Source organism: Pelophylax lessonae, assembly GCF_965119305.1.
Source record: "Pelophylax lessonae genome assembly, chromosome: 6".
Taxonomy (NCBI): Eukaryota; Metazoa; Chordata; class Amphibia; order Anura; family Ranidae; genus Pelophylax; species Pelophylax lessonae.
The window spans coordinates 215809683-215829022 of record NC_138773.1 but is presented as its reverse complement, the minus strand read 5'-3'; the positions used below and the strand labels follow the sequence as shown (position 1 = coordinate 215829022).

The window sequence follows — 19340 nt, the reverse complement described above, 5'->3', positions numbered from 1 at the left end:
CTTTTACATATCAAATAATTTACATGTGGTCATCTGTAGGTAACAAATAAAAGCCTGGGCTCAATGTAAATATGTCTGAAAGGCGTTGCTTATTTCAACTTTAATCTTTAAGTTTAGTATTCAAACAGAAATGTTATCTGTTTGCAGTGGGAAGTATTGGAATTTCTCAAGTTAGACTCTTTGATATAAAGCTCATCATAGCCAAATAAATTAGCATCCATCTATAGACTTCAACTCTCTTTTACTATTTCAGTCACTTGAAGTCCTTTCAGAGCAACCAAGTTTTTTAAAATTTCCAAAAATAAAATGACCTTTTTTAATCAAATCTCCTTTCTCTTCGTTAGAGTACAAAATCATAGTGATTGGCCAGAATAAGCAGTGCATGCATGTCCATGTGACTGGCAAGCTAATATTTGAACTGCATTTCCCGACAGTAATGTGGCTGTGAAAAACAGGTCCCTGTTACACAAACTGCAGGAAAAGACAGAATGGCTTTCCAATGATAGGCATGGCAGAGGCAGGCATTTAGCAGTAACATTTCTTATTGCCTGACCATTCCCTATGTCCTATTGTGGAAGCGCAGAGTGACAACGCAGCAGTGATTTATCAACCCAAAACATTATGTCAGGGTTCTACAGATGAACTGCCCAGACCAACAGGTAAACTATCTTGCAAACTATAGTATGCAAAATGAAATGTGCTTTAGTAATGATTTGCATTGACTGATATGTAATTTGGACTTTTAGCCAAAGTTCTGCTTTAAGAAATTTGATATTTTAACAGACACTGTACAAGGTGTACTTGTGAAACATCAGCTCCCTGACTGTAGGAAAGCACATGTAATGGTTACTTAGAAATTAATTAGTGTAACCTTAAAGAAAATACCTGCAAAATATCAAGAAAAGCTGACTGCATTCAGGATAATTATAAGACTGGAGCAGTCAGCATGAGCACCTTTTTTTTCTGATCACATGGGGAACATATTGATCTCAAATTTCTGTCATGTACCAAACGCTTTAAAATTTTACATAAGTTATGCAAATGCTTGCATAGTACTTCATTTTAAATGCTACATAATTTTTCTTACATTTAAAGATGATACAGAACACTTCCACAACTGCTATACACCTCCGAGGAAAGTTCAGTTCTACAAGGTTGCCTAGCCAAGTAGCCATGATGACGTCCTCAGATCAGTGTATTTGTTAAAGTGTTAACTGCTGCGCACTAGATACATTCCGCAAATAATATGTGATGCCTATTTAGGAGCAATCTGCTTGTTTATGGTTAGTATTAGTAAAATGATAAAAAATTGCTAATGTTTTTTTTTTTATCTTGAGCTGATGACAGAACAGATTGGTACAGAGGCATATAGCTCACCTATATTACCTTAGGAGATGTAATGTCTTTCTTATATTATGGGAATTGTTATATGTATTATTAAACATCCTAAAATTGTGTTGTTTTTTTTTTTAAATTCTAAATATGCAACTTGTTTTCAAGCAGTTTATTTGCAATTTGATGCAGGCAAACCACCTCTAGACCACCCATGGACTGCAGCTGGCTCAGGTCACTGAGTGCTGGTACAACTTGTCTACACTGTACACTGCACACTACTAGAGATATACACTACGTCTAAAGTAGTCCAGCATCTGCTCATCTATAAAAAAATATTTTACAAGTAAACTACTTGTGAAATATCCATGTGGACATCCTGACAGAAATACCAACATAAAAGACCCATTTGTCTATATTGGCATAAGGCTTATAGCACTGTGTAAATTTAAGAGGGGGGTAATATACATGTTACTGCGCATTTACAATTTCAAGATTCATATGTCAATTTCTGCTTTCTCTGCTACAAATACAATCTCATCATCACAAGGTACCATGTACTTACCTACTTCATCTGTGAACAATACTACTAAATGCTTGACTTTGACTTCAAAGTTTCAATAAGTTTCAATAAGACTTTAATAGAATCTATAGGAGACATCCGATCTAGTATCTTCAAAAATTATTGTTGTGAAGATAGAGATCAAATAGAACTGGACCTGCTTACAAAGCAAGCAATTCTGAATTTTCACAGCACTATTGCAAGAATGGCTGCTAGGCAAGCTGATACCTAGCAACATTCCATGTACAATAAATAATACTAATGGTAGATGTGGATTATCAGTTTAAATTACATGACAACTTCTATCAGAATTAATATTTAAATAGTAGCCTATTACTAATTGTAACTGTAGTAAAATAGAGTTGTATTACTTGGAAATATATGATGATATAACATATAGGTGTGATCTTAGGGCTATCAATTCTATAGTTCTCATACCCCCTTATTAAAGCCTCCGTGATGATTGGGGTTACATTCTAACAGGTCACCACCTATAACATGGAAAATAACTAATAGGCTGCACTGAAAAATTGTGACAAGTATAAAGACCTCACAATCCAAAATCAATACATCAGCTGTACTTTTGTTCAACTTTAGCAAGCAGAAAATCAAAATCAGGCAATGCCTTCCTACTGAATCTTTTTAATTGAAAAAGAAAACAGGAACCTTCATGATTAAAAACCAATGCATACGGCAGCCCTTTCGAAATGAGGAGCAAGAGAAAAGCAAAATCATTGACAAAACAGCTCTCATTTTGGAGCATTCCAGCGAGAAAGGAAATCTAAGACAGCCAATGCTTCTTAAGAGCCCAATGAGGACAACATCATGCTTAACAGCTTTTCTGCATTTTGTCTTTATTGTCTTAAATATATGTTGTTGTTTTCTTCATTTTTTTTCTAGCTTTGCGGATTTTTTTACATAGGAAAAAAGAGAAGCTTTCCTAACATTAAATTATGCCTACCTAAAACTGCTTTACCAAATGGTGCAACAGACACAGATACTGTGAGTAAGAAATGGAATCTTCAAGTATATGAAAAGGGTTTTGGGGATATGCATGAAAACATGGCCACAGAGAAATATATATACATCTAGATTAATAATACTGTATCAAACAGGTGGAAAAAAAGGTGTTGGAAATGTCTGCCTATGCACAAAGCTAAAATTTTCTGTTCATGGCCTCAGCTGCTCGAAAAGTCTGCAATGCGCCATGTTACAAAGCAAAGCAGGCATTCTAGTAGCTAACAGACCATCAAATATACAGATACTAGTCAAAAAACAAGTGCTTTATTTACTGCTCCCTTACAACAGTGTTCCCCATAATCTTCCTCAATTTGGCTGCTTCCTCTGCCATTGCAATGGCACGACCAACTGCTCGCTAACAAAATTTTCTTTTAACGTCAAAATTGGTGTTTGCCTTCTTCTGTTAAACACACCTTGCTTGGTCTCTGACACAGCACAAAGCTTCAATGGGTTTATTAGCCTATGGGGACTGGGAATCTGATGGAACAAAGAGCTTAAACACTGTTTGAACTGAACAAGAAGATGAGCAACCGCTCTGACTGGACATGGCTCTTACGCAAACTTTGTTCGGGTGGCTGGCAGGCACATGTTGAAATTACACCGAGTATTTCAGGGCTCCATGCAAGACTAGTTAAGAGCAGTGATAACAACTTGGGTGATGCTTTGAGAATATCATAATATGTGATATTTGGTCTTCAAATTCCAGTGTACAGTGATGAAGTATGACCAGACCTACCTGTCTACAGTTATCCTAAGATCATCACTTGTTGTCTGTAACATAATGGGTACATCTGGTATCTTCACGCGGAAAATCATGTATACAATGAAAGAACCTACAAGTGTATAGGTTTGGCATGAAGTGATATCTGCTTCTTTTGTGTTGAAGGATAAATAATGAATGTGACACCTGCTTTGAGCCCAAATCCTGCCAAGAGCTCATGCGTAAATATTTTTGTTATTAATATTACTTAATATTAACTTCATACACTGCTAAAGGTAGGACACATTCATAAGCCCTGTTTGGCCAGGGCTGCGGTAACATCTTCTGCTAGAGTAGCAAGCTGTGGGGATTCTAGCAGATTGATGCTTCCAGAGGATGACACATTGCTGAGACGCCGTGGAGAAGCCACACTGGACCTTCCTGGAGATTGTGAGATAATCTCAGCTCCATGATCTACACGGGCCTTCGCCGATTCACGGAAACTCAATTTCTGGCTGTCTATCTGCATAAAGAAAATAGAAGAGAAATATTAAGTGATAGAGATGTCTCTATCTGCACAATTTATAAAGCATGTAGGTCAGCAATGTGAGTTGAAAAATGCTTTTCTATAAACCAGTGCTCCATATTCATCTTTTGCTTACACAGTTCTGGCAATGACTCAGGGCTGCTATCCAGGAACAACTGGAACAGTGACTTACTAATTAATAAAAAAGGAGTCTCTGAACATCATGCAGTTAAGAAAACACAGTATTCTGCCTATGATGCTTTAACCACTTTACCACCGGAGGATTTTCCTACTTTACGTCCAGGCCACTTGTTGCAACTTGGCACTGTGCGAATTTAACAGACAATTGCGCGGTCATGCAATGCTGTACCCAAACGAAATTTACGTCCTTTTTTTCCCCACAAATAGAGCTTTCTTTTGGTGGTATTTGATCACCTGTGCGATTTTTACTTTTTGCGCTATAAACAAAAAAAGAGCGACAATTTTGAAAAAATAACAATATTTTTCAAATTTTTTTATATGAAATTCCCACCCAAAAAAATGTAAAAATCACAATTTTTTAACATTTTAGGCCAATTTGTTTTCTGCTACATATGTTTGGTAAAAAAAATTGCAATAAGCATATTTTTATTGGTTTGCGCAAAAGTTATCGCAGCTACTAACTACGGGAAATTGATGTCCTTTTTATTGTTTTTTTTTTTAACTAGTAATAGCGGCGATCTGGCGGAGATCTGCGATTTTTTTTTTACGGGACTGCGACATTGCGGCGGACAGATCGGACCCCTAACTGACATTTTTGACACTTTTGGGGGTACCAGTGACATTACTACAGTATTTAGTGCTATAAATATACACTGTTACTGTAATAATGACACTGGCAGGGAAGGTGTTAACTTTATTTGTGATCAAGGGGTTAACTGTTTTCATGGTGCTTACTGACATGTGTGGGGGGAGAGGATTGAGTGACACAGGCACAGATCGCAGGTTCAGCTATGCTGAATCCTGTAATCTGTCCCTGGCTGTCACATAGGAGATCCGCCCGCTTTGTTTACACAAGCGGGCGGATTTCCTGACTCGATCCTCGACGATCGGGAAAGAGCGGCGGTGATCACAGCCTCTCCCCCCCTGGCCCAACTCCCGCTGTGTCTGAATACAGCGGGAGCGAGCCTCTGGCGGCGTGCGCGCGCCGACCACAAGGGGAGGAGTCCAGCGTAGGTCTACGTCGCTGGACGATAACGAGCCACTTTGCCGCAGTACGCTCGATGTGAGCGGTCGGCAAGTGGTTAAAGAATTCCAGACAAAAACAGTTGTAAATGTAGCACTATTCCCAAGGGAGCTGCTGGTTACGCGTTCCCCTGGGTTACCATTAGCAACAGTAGAACAGATTGACATTTTCCCAAGTGTTTTACCTCAGATAAGGATTAGTCCAGTATCATTGATTTTTATGTTTTATTTGGAACTTGGATAGGAGAAGTGATGAGTGGGATACTTCAACTGAATAGAACTATGAACAATAGGCAGGGACGACTTGAATAAATGCTGGTTAACACCGAGTAACACTGAAATTGAGCTAGTCACGGCTAGGCCGCTGCTTCACTTTGCTCTTGGCTGTGAAAGGTTTTGCTTAAGCTTCCTGAGGTAAACTTTATCCTGAGGCAAGCTGTACTCTGAGGTAGACTGTACTGCTGAACAACTTCAGGGCCCTTCCTGGTGCCCTCTTTATCCCTATCTTCAGGGTTTAACTACTTGGCACCCCCTTTATTGTAACACTCTGAGTGAGCTGGCTCCTTGATCCCCTGACTCCTCTGGAGTGGTCCCCTCTCTCAAGCAGACCCCTAGACAGATCCTTTAGTACTCACGATACTGTTTTTACCAAAGTCTTCTGCTCAACAGCTCCACTGGTCAGCACACTGGATCCTCTGCAGCCCAGCTCCACTCCTGGTCCCTAGGCCAACCACCTGGACCACCTTCCTCACTCTGCAGGAGGAGAGGAAGCCGTCCACCTCCTCCTGGGACTTTGCTCCCGCCAAAACATGCCCTGTCACATGCTTCCTCCGTATTTATGGGCAATCGCAGGATGCATTGCGGCAATGCCCTTTCACTGGGACTGCCATAAAACATGATGTGTCACTGGCTAGGTTTCCTCCACTGTCAACCAAGCTCCCTTATTGGACACAGTAGGGACACTCCCTCAGACCCAGTGAATCAAACCTAAAAACACATGACAGGCACAACTAACAGATCAGGCTCTCCTGATAAGCAGAAAGAGCCACTTCATACGTTTGCCTAGCACCTACCTAGGAGGGTGCTACATAAATATGAAAAGTTTTTGGCTAATTTTCTTTGCCTGCTTTTTGTTTTTGGAAACATCACACATAGTCCAATTTAGGTAAGTTCCAGATACAAGATAACCCACCTTATTTACAATGCAACTATAACCAGCGCTAAAACCTGCCCCCTACCTCCAGCCAAACATCAGTTAGAGTCTTAAAGACTAGGTTTAGCTAAACAGAAAAACAGAAAGATCAGCACAAGGAACATAACTTACATGATGTGTCCCTTGTGTTGATTCTTCTTTCAGTAGAAATCTTCCTCTGTCCTATCCTTCCCACACCCCTTCACTGTGATTTTCCAGTGCGGCAGGGGCCAATACAGCTAAGGGGCTGTCAGGAGCCCTCAAGAGAGCTTAACTATGCCTGCCCTTTTCTGTTAGATCTGTCATTCATAGAAAATAAACTACAGCTTCTATTAATGACACAAGATCTCTAAATGTGGGAGGAATGAATGACTGATAGCTCCACTCCCTCCATTTAGAGATCCTGTGTAATTCATAGAGGTTCTAGCAATGGCAGGAAAGAGCAGGCATGTTCAAATTAACTGTACCTTATGCCCCTTGTGTTGATTTTTCTGTTTTTATTGTTAGCTAAACGTAGGTTTTAAAGCAAAACTAAAGCCACTGATTTTAACCGTTTCTCAAAACAGTTACATTCAAGACATGCTGTGAATAAAAACTGTCACAGTTACTAGGCTGCTAAAGTCAGCTCTCAAATGATCTGTCAAGCCATCAAATGGTTGGTGTCATAGCTTATCACATGTGCAGCCCCATGGCAACTGCAGATGAAACAGAGATGGCAACTTACTTGTCTGTAAAGGATAGAAGGATTTAGGTCCACTGAGTAGGTGAGCTGATTTGTAAGTGCCCTAACCTCATATTATGTAATTGTACTGCTGTTTGCATCACAATTACAGTTCTATTTTAAAGGAGAGGTACGCAAGGATTGTCACTTACATTGCCATAAAACATCAAGTATAACCTGCTCTGACATTCCTATGCAAAGTTGGGTTTACAGTGACAAGGTTTTGTCTACATTGGAGGAAACAGACACATAGGGGTTCATTTACTAAAGATAAATTGGCTGTTCACTCTATAAGGGAATTTTCCTTTAGCTTAGTGAATGAGGCGACTTCTATAATCCAATCATGTAAAGGAGAAAATATTGTTTTTTTTGTTTTTTTTTCCTTACATGTGAATGGCTATTCTTTGCAAAGTGAATTTTTACCACATTTACTAGACAAAGAGAAGATTCCCTTGTAAATGGAACAGCCTATTTGACTCTAGCAAATCAATGCTATAGAATAAGTGTTTTCAGCAGTAGCATATGTACTTGTTGGTACTGTAAAGACAGCATAAGGGCTAGCAAGTAGGAAAAAATAAAATAAAAACAACTTTGAAAACACTATTGGGATTTTTTGAGGTACCAGCCTACTAAGATAACTTATATTTTTCATCATCATTGCATATAACACATGCTATGGGATGTAACCTAACTGTTGTGTATGTAACCTTACCTACATCACTTGTCTGAGATCATTAATAGAGCATATTTTTATGCTATGGTCACAAAGTGAAATAATTCATCTTGTTCTTAGACTGCAAAGGTTACATCTATCAGTAAGTATACAGGATTATCTTTATTATTCTATGCCCCTCTCCTTGAGCTTACATATTAAATGTATCAACAACTCTAAGTCTACTGCTTGTGTGCTCTAGTTATCCAAAGATTTCTACTTGTCCACTTAACAGGATGCCTTTAGAATGCTTCTAGGATTGTGAAATTCCCTAGCATACTTGAGTTGTATCCGAGTTACTGTATGTCAGGTTACATGGCTTCTACTTAGACGTTAAGCTCCAACTCCTTTCCATCGGGATAGTTTTCTTTTGTTGTTGTATATAATTCAAGTGATTTACACAACATATTATAATAAAATGCTAATATAATCAGTTCTTTTACCTTAATGTTGCCCCCTCCGGGAATATGATGGGCATTATCTAGAGAGCCAATCTTTGCCTGGGCCTTCTCCTTGAAGTCTAGCTTAACACTCTCAATCCTCACGTGTCCACCACCTGCAAGGAACGCAATTATAAGACTAGGTGATAAGATACAGACACTATGAAGACATTTCTCTTGTTAAAAGCAAATTTTGTTTGCTTTTGACATTCGATTTTGGAATGAATGTAATTTCCTGAACAACAACCATGTTCACTGTTAGAAATGTGTTCATTTGATATGACCTAACCAACAATAAGAAAATGGACGAATGGTTTGAAATAAGACATTTTTAACAAAGTTTCACTAGTATATAGCCAGCTTAAAACCAACTTTAGATTTGTTAAGAAATACAGTATAAGCTAACAGTGCCCACTAATTGAACAGAATAGATGAATAGTTACTATGTTGCTATAAGGAGATGTCAAATCTATTAAATGTATGTCTAAATATAATATACAGCTGCAAGAAAAAGTATGTGAACCCTTTGGAATGATATGGATTTCTGCACAAATTGGTCATAAAATGTGATCTGATCATCATCTAAGTCACAACAATAGACAATCACAATCTGCTTAAACTAATAACACGCAAAGAATGAAATGTTGCCATGTTTTTATTGAACACACCATGTAAACATTCACAGTGCAGGTGGTGCAAAGTATGTGAACCCCTAGACTAATGACATCTCCAAGAGCTAATTGGAGTGAGATGTCAGCCAACTGGAGTCCAATCAATGAGATGAGATTGGAGGTGTTGGTTACAGCTGCCCTGCCCTATAAAAAACACACACCAGTTCTGGGTTTGCTTTTTACAAGAAGCATTGCCTGATGTGAATGATGCCTCGCACAAAAGAGCTCTCAGAAGACCTACGATTAAGAATTGTTGACTTTCATTAAGCTGGAAAGGGTTTTAAAAGTATCTCCAAAAGCCTTGATGTTCATCAGTCCACGGTAAGACAAATTGTCTATGAATGGAGAAAGTTCAGCACTGCTGCTACTCTCCCTAGGAGTGGCCATTTTTTAAAGATGACTTCAAGAGCACAGCGCAGACTGCTCAATGAGGTGAAGAAGAATCCTAGAGTGTCAGCTAAAGACTTACAAAAGCCACTGGCAAATGCTAACATCCCTGTTAGCGAATCTGCAATACGTAAAACACTAAACAAGAATGGATTTCATGGGAGGATACCACAGAGGAAGCCAATGCTGTCCAAACAAAACATTGCTGCATGTTTACAGTTTGCACAAGAGCACCTGGATGTTCCACAGCAGTACTGGCAAAATATTCTGTGGACAGATGAAACCAAAGTTGAGTTGTTTGGAAAAAACACACAACACTATGTGTGGTGAAAAAGAGGCACAGCACACCAACATCAAAACCTCATCCCAACTGTGAAGTATGGTGGTGGGGACATCATGATTTGGGGCTGCTTTGCTACGTCAGGGCCTGAACGGATTGCTATCATCGAAGGAAAAATGAATTCCCAAGTTTATCAAGACATTTTGCAGGAGAACTTAAAGCCACCTGTCTACCAGCTGAAGCTCAACAGAAGATGGGTGTTGCAACAGGACAATGACCCAAAGCATAGAAGTAAATCAACAACAGAATGGCTTAAACAGAAGAAAATACGCCTTCTGAAGTGGCCCAGTCAGAGTCCTGACCTCAACCCGATTGAGATGCTGTGGCATGACCTCAAGAAAGTGATTCACACCAGACATCCCAAGAATATTGCTGAACTCAAACAGTTCTGTAAAGAGGAATGGTCAAGAATTACTCCTGACCGCTGTGCACGTCTGATCTGCAACTACAGGAAATGTTTGGTTGAAGTTATTGCTGCCAAAGGAGGTTCAAACAGTTATTAAATCCAAGGGTTCACATACTTTTTCCACCTGCACTGTGAATGTTTACATGGTGTGTTCAATAAAAACATGGCAACATTTCATTCTTCGTTTGTTATTAGTTTAAGCAGACTGTGATTGTCTATTGTTTGACTTAGATGATGATGATCAGATCACATTTTATGACCAATTTGTGCAGAAATCCATATAAATCCAAAGTGTTCACATACTTTTTCTTGCAGCTGTAATTATTGATTAAAATTTAAATAAATAGTAAGCCTACCTTAAAGTCCTGTGAATGGAAGTTTTAAGACATTGTCAGAATTTCACTGAACAAAAACAAGCTTAAAGTGATTGTAAAGTCTTGTTAAAAAAACACATTATATTTACCTGCTCTGTGCAGTTGGTTTTGCACAGAGTGGCCCGGATCCTCCTCTTTTCCTCCTGCCGAATGCCCCCACAGCAAGCACATTGAGAAACTAGATAAGACTGTTGTTACATCTAATGAGACTGTGGGTCCTAGGCCTGGAGACTGGCCAAAGAAGCCAGGAAGGTCTTTGGGACCGCTAAGAGGACTGGGGGTTTTCTGTTTTCTGGAGGTTGTGGGAGAGCAAGGGGAGGCTGGTGGATAGAGCTCCCCCTGCTCCAGAAGCACAGGAACTTTCCCCAGACCCTTTTTGCCAAAGGGAAGGAAAGACTGTTGGGGAAATCGAGGGAGCTGGTGATCCTCTTCCTTTCCCTGTCAAGGTTGGGGAGCCAGAGGAACCTGGAAGCTAGCTCCCAGCTGGAGGGAACGAACAGGAGGTCATTTCTGGCCCTGACAATGAGAGTAGCCAAAATGTGGTACTCGACATAGAGGTCAGGAGAGAGGATTTCTGTACTGAGCAACTGCGAGATGTCACCCTCCTTAGAGCCAGAGAAAAAGCTAAGATGGTGGATGGGGAACCAGTAGATCCTCACTGGGGGATGTCTTTTCCCTACATGGCCATTAAAAAGAATTTTCTGTATCAGGTGGTAAAACGTGGAGAGGATAAGGTTGAACAGCTACTGGTTCCCAAACCCTTCTGCAGGGTGGTCCTAGACCAGGCCCATGGTCATGTAATGGGGGGACATCTCGGTATCGAAAAGACCAGGGAGAGAATCACCCAGAGATTTTTCTGGCCCGGGTTGCATGCAGATGTCAGGGAGTACTGTGAATCCCTTGAGGGAGTACTGTGAGTCCCTTTGTCCCTCTACTAATCATCAAGGTTACTTTTGAGAGGATTGGCATGGACCTGGTGGGGCCGGTAGTGAAGTCTGCCCGGGGCCACCAGCATATTCTGGTAATCCTCGATTATGCAACGCGCTATCCTGAGGCTATACCCTTGCGTAACACCTCTGCTAAGGCCATCGCCAAGAAGTTAGTCCAGGTGTTTAGTCGAGTGGGAATCCCAAAAGGGATTTTAACCGATCAGGGCACCCCATTTATGTCCAGGGTTACCAAGGAACTGTGTAGGTTATACAAAATCTCCCATCTCCGTACCTCTGTCTACCACCCCCAAATGGATGGTCTGGTCGAAAGATTTAATAAAACTTTGTAAAGTATGTTAAAAAAAAGTGGTTGACAAAGATGGGAGAAACTGGGATTTTTTGCTGCCATATCTTATGTTTGCCATATGAGACGTTCCGCAAGCATCCACAGGCTATTCTCCCTTTGAGCTCTTGTATGATAGACATCCCAGGGGGCTGCTAGATGTCACCAAGGAAACGTGGGAAGGTGAGGCCACCCCATATAGAAGCATCATAGAGCGTATCTCCTTGATGCAGGATAGAATTGCAGCTGTCCTGCCCCTGGTACAAGAACATATGGAGCAAGCCCAGGAGGCCCAGAGGAGGGTCTATGTTCGGGGTGCCAAAGTCTGTACTTTCAGCCCCAGAGACAGAGTGTTGGTACTGGTTCCCACGGTTGAAAGTAAGTTCCTAGCCTAGTGGCAGGGTCCCTTTGAAGTTATTGAAAGGGTACAAGAGGTCAACTATAAAGTCTACCAACCAGGGAAAAGGAAACCACAACAGATTTACCATGTGAATCTCTTAAAGCTCTGGGAGGACAGAGAGACTTTATTAGCAGCATCTTCGGCCCCAGCAGATCGGGTACCGTTGACACCTGACGTCCCCATAACAGATTCCTTGTCTGTGGCACAACAAAATTACGTTAGGGGGTTTGTGTACAAAAATAGAGACTTTTTCTCCCCCTTACCTGGACTGACCAACGTGATCCAGCATGATATAGTGACGGAACCAGGGGTTCACGTAAATTTAAAGCCATATAGAATCCCAGAGGCCAGGTGAGAGGCAGTCGCAAAGGAAATCAAAAATATGTTAGAGTTGGACGTGATAGAAGAGTCCCACAGTGAGTGGTCGAGCCCCATAGTACTGGTCCCAAAACCTGATGGCACTATCAGGTTTTGTAACGATTTTAGGAAACTCAACAGTGTATCCAAGTTTGATGCATACCCGATGCCTCGGGTTGACAAACTCGTGGACAGGTTGGGAAAGGCCTACTACATAACAACCCTAGATCTAACAAAAGGCAATTGGCAAATACCCCTAACTGAATCGGCCAAGGAGAAGACTGTCTTTTCCACTCCTGAGGGCTCGTTTCAATACAAGCGGATGCCTTTCGGTCTGCATGGGGCCCCTGCGTCCTTCCAGCAGTGATGGACAAAATTTTGAGACCACATCACTCATACGTAGCTGCTTAATTGGACGATGTTGTCATCCACAGCCCAGATTGGGACTCGCACCTGCCCTGAGTACAAGCAGTAGTAGATTCCCTTAGGGAAGCAGGTCTCACAGCCAACCCAAAAAAGTGTGCCATAGACCCGGAGGAGGCCAAATATCTTGGGTACGTTATTAGTCGGGGACTGGTCAAGCCTCAGACTAAAAAGATTGAGGCAATTCAAAAGTGGCCCCAACCGGTGAACAAGAAACAGGTTCGGGCCTTCCTAGGCATTATGGGGAATTACTGGCGGTTTATACCCAACTTTGCCACCATTGCCGCCCCTCTGGCTGGCCTGACGAAGGGTAGAGGGTCGGTCATGGACAAATGGAATCCTGAAGCGGAGGAGGCGTTTCAAAAGTTAAAGCAGGCCCTTTGTGTACTACCTGTGCTGGTAACCCCGGACTTCACAAAGGAGTTTGTGGTCCAGACAGACGCCTCTGAGGTGGGCCTAGGTGCTGTACTATTTCAGAACAGAGGTGGTGAGGAGCACCCAGTTGTATACCTGAGCCGAAAGCTAAACAAGCATGAAAAAAACAATGCTCTTGTCGAGAAGGAGTGCCTCGCTATTAAATGGGCTTTGGACTCCCTGAAGTATTACTTGTTGGGGAGATTGTCTAAGTTGGTCACTGACCATGCTCCCCTAAAGTGGATGTGTGACAACAGGGAGAAAAACAAGGTGACAAGATGGTTCCTGGCTCTACAGCCGTTTAAATTTACAGTAGAGCATAGGCCGGGCAAGCTCCAAAACAATGCGGATGCCCTCTCCCGCATGCAATGTATGCTTGGGTCAATTACTCAATCGCAGGCGCTTGAGCAGAGGGGGAGGATATGTGACGGTATGCGAGGTGAGGTAGTAGATAATCGCTATATTTCACCTCGCATACGTTCTGTAGTGAGAGACTGAACCGGAATCTTGCCCGGGTTTTTCCAGCCTCTGTGACATGCTAGGTTCCGGTCCAGAGATTGTGGGTCCCCTGAGTCCATGCTCAGGTGGACTTTAAATGAACAGGAAGAGAGCACAGGAATGCTCTGGCCTTAGACTCAGAAGGGAATCTGAGAGAGGAGCTCTGTTTGAACTTTAAAAGAAAAGGTTTGCTTTACTATGTGTTTTTGTGGGTGATGGGGACCAGCCCCACACTGTATAGTGAGAAAAACTGCTGTTTAGTTTAGCGCCGGACGGCAAGGATTTATTTGACTGTTTTGTTGGTTTTTCATATTTGCAAACCTCTGCTAAGTAAAACTGGCAACCCACCAGACTTTAAAGAAATTACCTGCATGCTGGCCTTACTTAACTGGAAAAGGTGATCCCTGTGAGCTAATAGCCCACATCACACTGACGCGTTTCAACCCAAAGGACTTGTTCAATGGACCATGTGACCACGTCCATTGGGATGTGTAGTACGTTATTAAACGCACTACACTATGATTGAATCTTCTGGCTCTGGCTGAGCTGCTTCATTCCCAGTTGGATACTTGTGAGGTGATTCAGCAGAGGTCTCTCTTCCATTCGATATCTAGGTCATGTATGTTTAAGGCATTCCAGCTACTGTAATGGTAGCCATACCATCTGGTGAGTGTCCAACTTATCTGGTGATGTCGGTGACTCACGAGTGATATACATTACTACACCTTGAAGTGATTATTTACATATACTACTGCACCTTGAAGTGACAATTATCACATTTAAGATCTTTGTTTTGGACACCTGATTGCTTGGACTTTTTATGAGCATTTATTTGTACTTATCTAGTGTGCTACACTGTTTTTATTCATGTATTGCTTGTTTTTGGAACTGGTTTCCAGCGGGTTTTCATTAAAATTGAGTATATACAAAACAAACTACAATGTGTTTTTTCAAATGTTAAATAGCAGCTGTGAAGATTTATATTCTGAATCCCATTCAGTATATGTCAGTAAGCCCACCAACTGTCTTTTAAACGAAATTCATCCAACACACAGATCAAATGCTAGATGTCAGATGCTGATCTTGTGATCTGTCAGTCATGTCAATGCTTATCTCATCTTCTGGTAGAAATCAATGAGCAATATAAACTGGTCTCCTGTGGCCACTTAAAATACAGCTCTATTTTTGTGGTTCATACATATCATCATTGCTGTCTATCTTACTATAAAACCACGCTGATCCTTTCAATGTGGAAGAAAAATAATGAAAAAAAAAAAAACATATTGCTTAATCACTTAATTGCTTTATTGTGTAGCTTGTGCTTTTTTTGTGATTTTGATGAAATGTTTAATTCTAGTAAAGTCAAATTTAATATTGGCCCTTTACAGACACATTTTCATCATGTTTAGCACATTCTGGGATTTCAAGTTTTAGCACTGCCTTACTATTCAAAGGACTAGTTTGTTCAATGTTTCCAAAATTGATTTTAGGTATGTCTGAAAACTGTTGGAAAAGATTTTTAACGGACAAGACTTCTGCACTTGGAATCGCCCACATGTTGCACCTACTGCTAGAGATACTTGAAATGACCCTTATCTTGTTTCTGTGTAAACTACACAAATGATTCAACTTTGCAACAATCCTTTGTTCCATTAAGCCCCCGTTCACATAGGGGCAACGCTACTTCGGAGCGGCCGCCACGGACTTCATAACATTGAAGTCTATGGCGGTCGCCTCCGGGTCGCCCCAAAGAAGCTCCGGACCCTTTTTTCTAGGTCGGAGCGACTTGTGTCGCTCCTATTAGAACGGGTCCGCAGCTTCCCTATGGGAGGTGACCTGCGGCGACCTGTGAGGCGACCAGGTCGCCTCACAGGTCGCCCTAGTGTGAACTGGCACTTTCAAGCACATCTGCTATTTACTGGAAATTATAAAGATTCTGGGTCATCAGCACTTGCTTTTATTTCCCTAAACAATATGTGCCTATATTGTAAAACAAGTACTGGCTGAAGCAGAGTTCTGGCTTGATGGATACATTTATCCCCATACAGTATAACATCTCTAAAATGTAGAGTTTATGCACATATTATTATTTTCTCTAAAACTACATAAACTTAGTAAAAATATGAATAATATACAACTACAGTACTTTAAACTTTTCTTAAAGTGGTTGTATACCTGAGTCATGGAATTTGAGCAAAGCTTATATACACTATATTACCAAAAGTATTGGGACACCTGCCTTTACAAGCACATGAACTTTAATGGCATCCCAGTCTTAGTCCGTAAGGTTCAATATTGAGTTGGCCCACCCTTTGCAGCTATAACAGCTTCAACTTTTCCAGGAAGAAGCGCATTTGTGAGGTTAGGCACTAATGTTGGAGAGAAGGCCTGCCTTGCAGACTCTGCTCTAATCTATCCCAAAGGTGTTCTATCGGGTTGAGGTGCAGGATACTCAAGTTCCTCCACCCCTAACTCGCTCATCCATGGCTTTATGGACCTTGCATTGTGCATTAGTCCAAATCATTTGGTGAAGAGGGGATTATGGCGTGGAGTTGTTTTTCAGGGGTTGGGCTTGGCCCCTTAATTCCAGAAAGGAAACTCTTAAGGCATCATTATACCAAGACATTTTGGACAATTTCATGCTCCCAACTTTGTGGGAACAGTTTGGGGTTTGCCCTTCCTATTCCAAAATTATTACACACAATTGCACAAATCAAGGTCCATAAAGACATAGATGAGTGAGTTTGGGGTGGAGGTACTTGACTGGCCTGCATAGAGTCCTGACCTCAACCCAATAAAGCACCTTTGGGATGAATTAGAGTGGAGACTGCAAGCCAAGCCTTCTCTCCAACATCAGTGCCTGACCTCACAAATGCGCTTCTTGAAGAATGGTAAAACATTCCCATAGACACACTCCTAAATCTTGTGTACAGTCTTCCCAGAAGAGTTAAAGCTGTCATAGCTGCAAACTCAATATTGAACCCTACAGACTAAGGCTGAGATGCCATTAAAGTTCCTGTGTGTGTAAAGACAGGCATCTCAATATTTTTATTAATCCCAGGGGGTATATGCAGTGTTTACGTTACCTCTCTCCAAAGCTCTAAGTGTAATTTCTCTCTGGTGCTTTGTTCCTCTATTATCAGCATAAGTCACTTCTGAGAAGTTTTCCCAACACATGAAATTAATTTGTGTTGGGAGGGAGGAGGGAAAGCTGAGAACGAAGCTTGTCTATTCACAACACTGTTCTTTTGCTGTGTGGAGGGGGTGTGTTCCTTTCCTCCAATCATCTCTCACACACTGTAACTGCAGTCTCTCTTCGCCCTCTTCTCTGTGCTACTGACAGATGAAGATAGGTTTTTAACACAATCTGCACTTTTGAAAGGGTGCAGAGAAGGGGAAACTGCAGATAAACAAGTAAAACCTATGTAGGAGAATTTGTTTCCTCTCTGTGTATCATCTGAGGCTGTTCACTTCACTGGGTATATGTTAGGGTTTACAACCACATTTAGTGTTTTTTTTAGCTCCAAGTCAAAAGTCCTACCAGCTGCACAGAATTTGTTTTATAAATATGCTATTCAGTGTATTGTAATTTGTCTACTAACACAACTTGCTGAAGTCTCATAAAATACATCTCCCCACCTGGCCTGTGGCGTATGTTCTTTAGAGATCCACACTTGGATGTGATATGGCTAAGGTCAATCTTCTTACTTACAATCTGGATCTGTAAGAAAAGCATAACATTATAAAATATAGAGAATGCACAAACCCTTCACCAGAGAAGTTGTTGAGGAAGCTGGAAAAAAAGCTTTTGTAAAAGATGTTTCATGCTTCAAAGGCAGTGAGGATAGAAAGGTCAGTGGCGCAGCAAGCATCTACTGCAGGTGACATTTGCTACTATATTTATAAGACATTAGTAACGCACCAAGAAGTGGTTAAGTACAAGCAGCTAACATGGATGGTCACAGTTGTACTCTAGTTTTATGCTCAGTGGCATTTATTGCAATGTATTCATTTTATTTTAATCTTTAACTTTTTTGCAATCAAGCCAATAAAATAGTTTTTGCTGCTACAACATTTTTTGCAAACACAGTTTGGTTGATCGAATCTACCTATTTAATAAAAACTACATTATAGGTATTTTAATATCTCTATCACTTGATATCATCATCATGCTGCCTGAAATGTCCTGAGTGTGCCAATTACTGCCTAAAGCTGGGGGAGAGAAAGGTTGGAAATGGCGCTACCCAGAGTGTATATGCGAATACACAAAAATTGGGTGTGATTTTGAGGAAGATAAAGTGCTCAGTGCAAATTACATACAATAAACTTGGTGCCCATATAATCTTGTGTGGGTGTTGTACATGTACCAAATAAAATGATTAAAATAATGGGTCAGATGTGAATAAATATTTAAAATTGTGGCAAGGTATGGTATGATGTCCCAATAAATATTGGATATAATGTGGTATATATATGAATAAATAAATGGGATAATAGTGATGGCTTTGTGTGAGAAAACTCCAAAGATGACCACTAGAGGTCGCACTTACCCCACTTCAAAATACTTCTCATATGCTTATGTAGGGTGAATAATTCTCAAACCTGTCCCCAGAAAAGGTCCTTACGGACCGATAGATCCCATCTGGGTATAAGGGAGAAAAGGAACCTCTTAGTGTGGCAAATAAAATGGAGTTTCAAAAAGTAATAGTGACTCACACTTAGGTGCTATGTGCAGCAGATCGTGTCAGACAAGGTGCAGGCAGCGCCGGCGAAGCTTCCGCGTTCCACCTTCGGCGAGCCCTGGACCGGAAGTGATGTTGACGTATAGGTTCCGCCCTACGCACGTTTCGTCCGGGACCGCTCCCGTAGACGTCCAATGACGAAACGTGCGTAGGGCGGAACCTATGCGTCAACATCACTTCCGGTCCGGGGCTCGCCGAAGGTGGAACGCGGAAGCTTCGCCGGCGCTGCCTGCACCTTGTCTGACACGATCTGCTGCACATAGCACCTAAGTGTGAGTCACTATTACTTTTTGAAACTCCATTTTATTTGCCACACTAAGAGGTTCCTTTTCTCCCTTATACCCAGATGGGATCTATCGGTCCGTAAGGACCTTTTCTGGGGACAGGTTTGAGAATTATTCACCCTACATAAGCATATGAGAAGTATTTTGAAGTGGGGTAAGTGCGACCTCTAGTGGTCATCTTTGGAGTTTTCTCACACAAAGCCATCACTATTATCCCATTTATTTATTCATATATATACCACATTATATCCAATATTTATTGGGACATCATACCATACCTTGCCACAATTTTAAATATTTATTCACATCTGACCCATTATTTTAATCATTTTATTTGGTACAT

At 41.2% G+C, this 19340-nt stretch overlaps 1 protein-coding gene across 14 annotated transcripts in view; it reads right to left on the bottom strand.

Annotated features, from left to right (window-relative positions):
- Positions 1–2531: 2531 nt before the first annotated feature.
- The window catches only part of MAP2 (microtubule associated protein 2), a 321972-nt gene continuing 305163 nt past the window's right edge, over positions 2532–19340 (bottom strand). For all 14 annotated transcript variants that reach the window (XM_082262368.1, XM_082262379.1, XM_082262378.1 and 11 more), the window contains 3 exons: positions 17611–17692; positions 8433–8545; positions 2532–4137 (listed from right to left, as the gene is read on the bottom strand). In XM_082262368.1, coding sequence (XP_082118494.1) covers positions 3922–4137; positions 8433–8545; positions 17611–17692 — 411 coding nt within the window. In that variant the 3' untranslated portion in view covers positions 2532–3921. The remainder of the gene's footprint in view (positions 4138–8432; positions 8546–17610; positions 17693–19340) is intronic.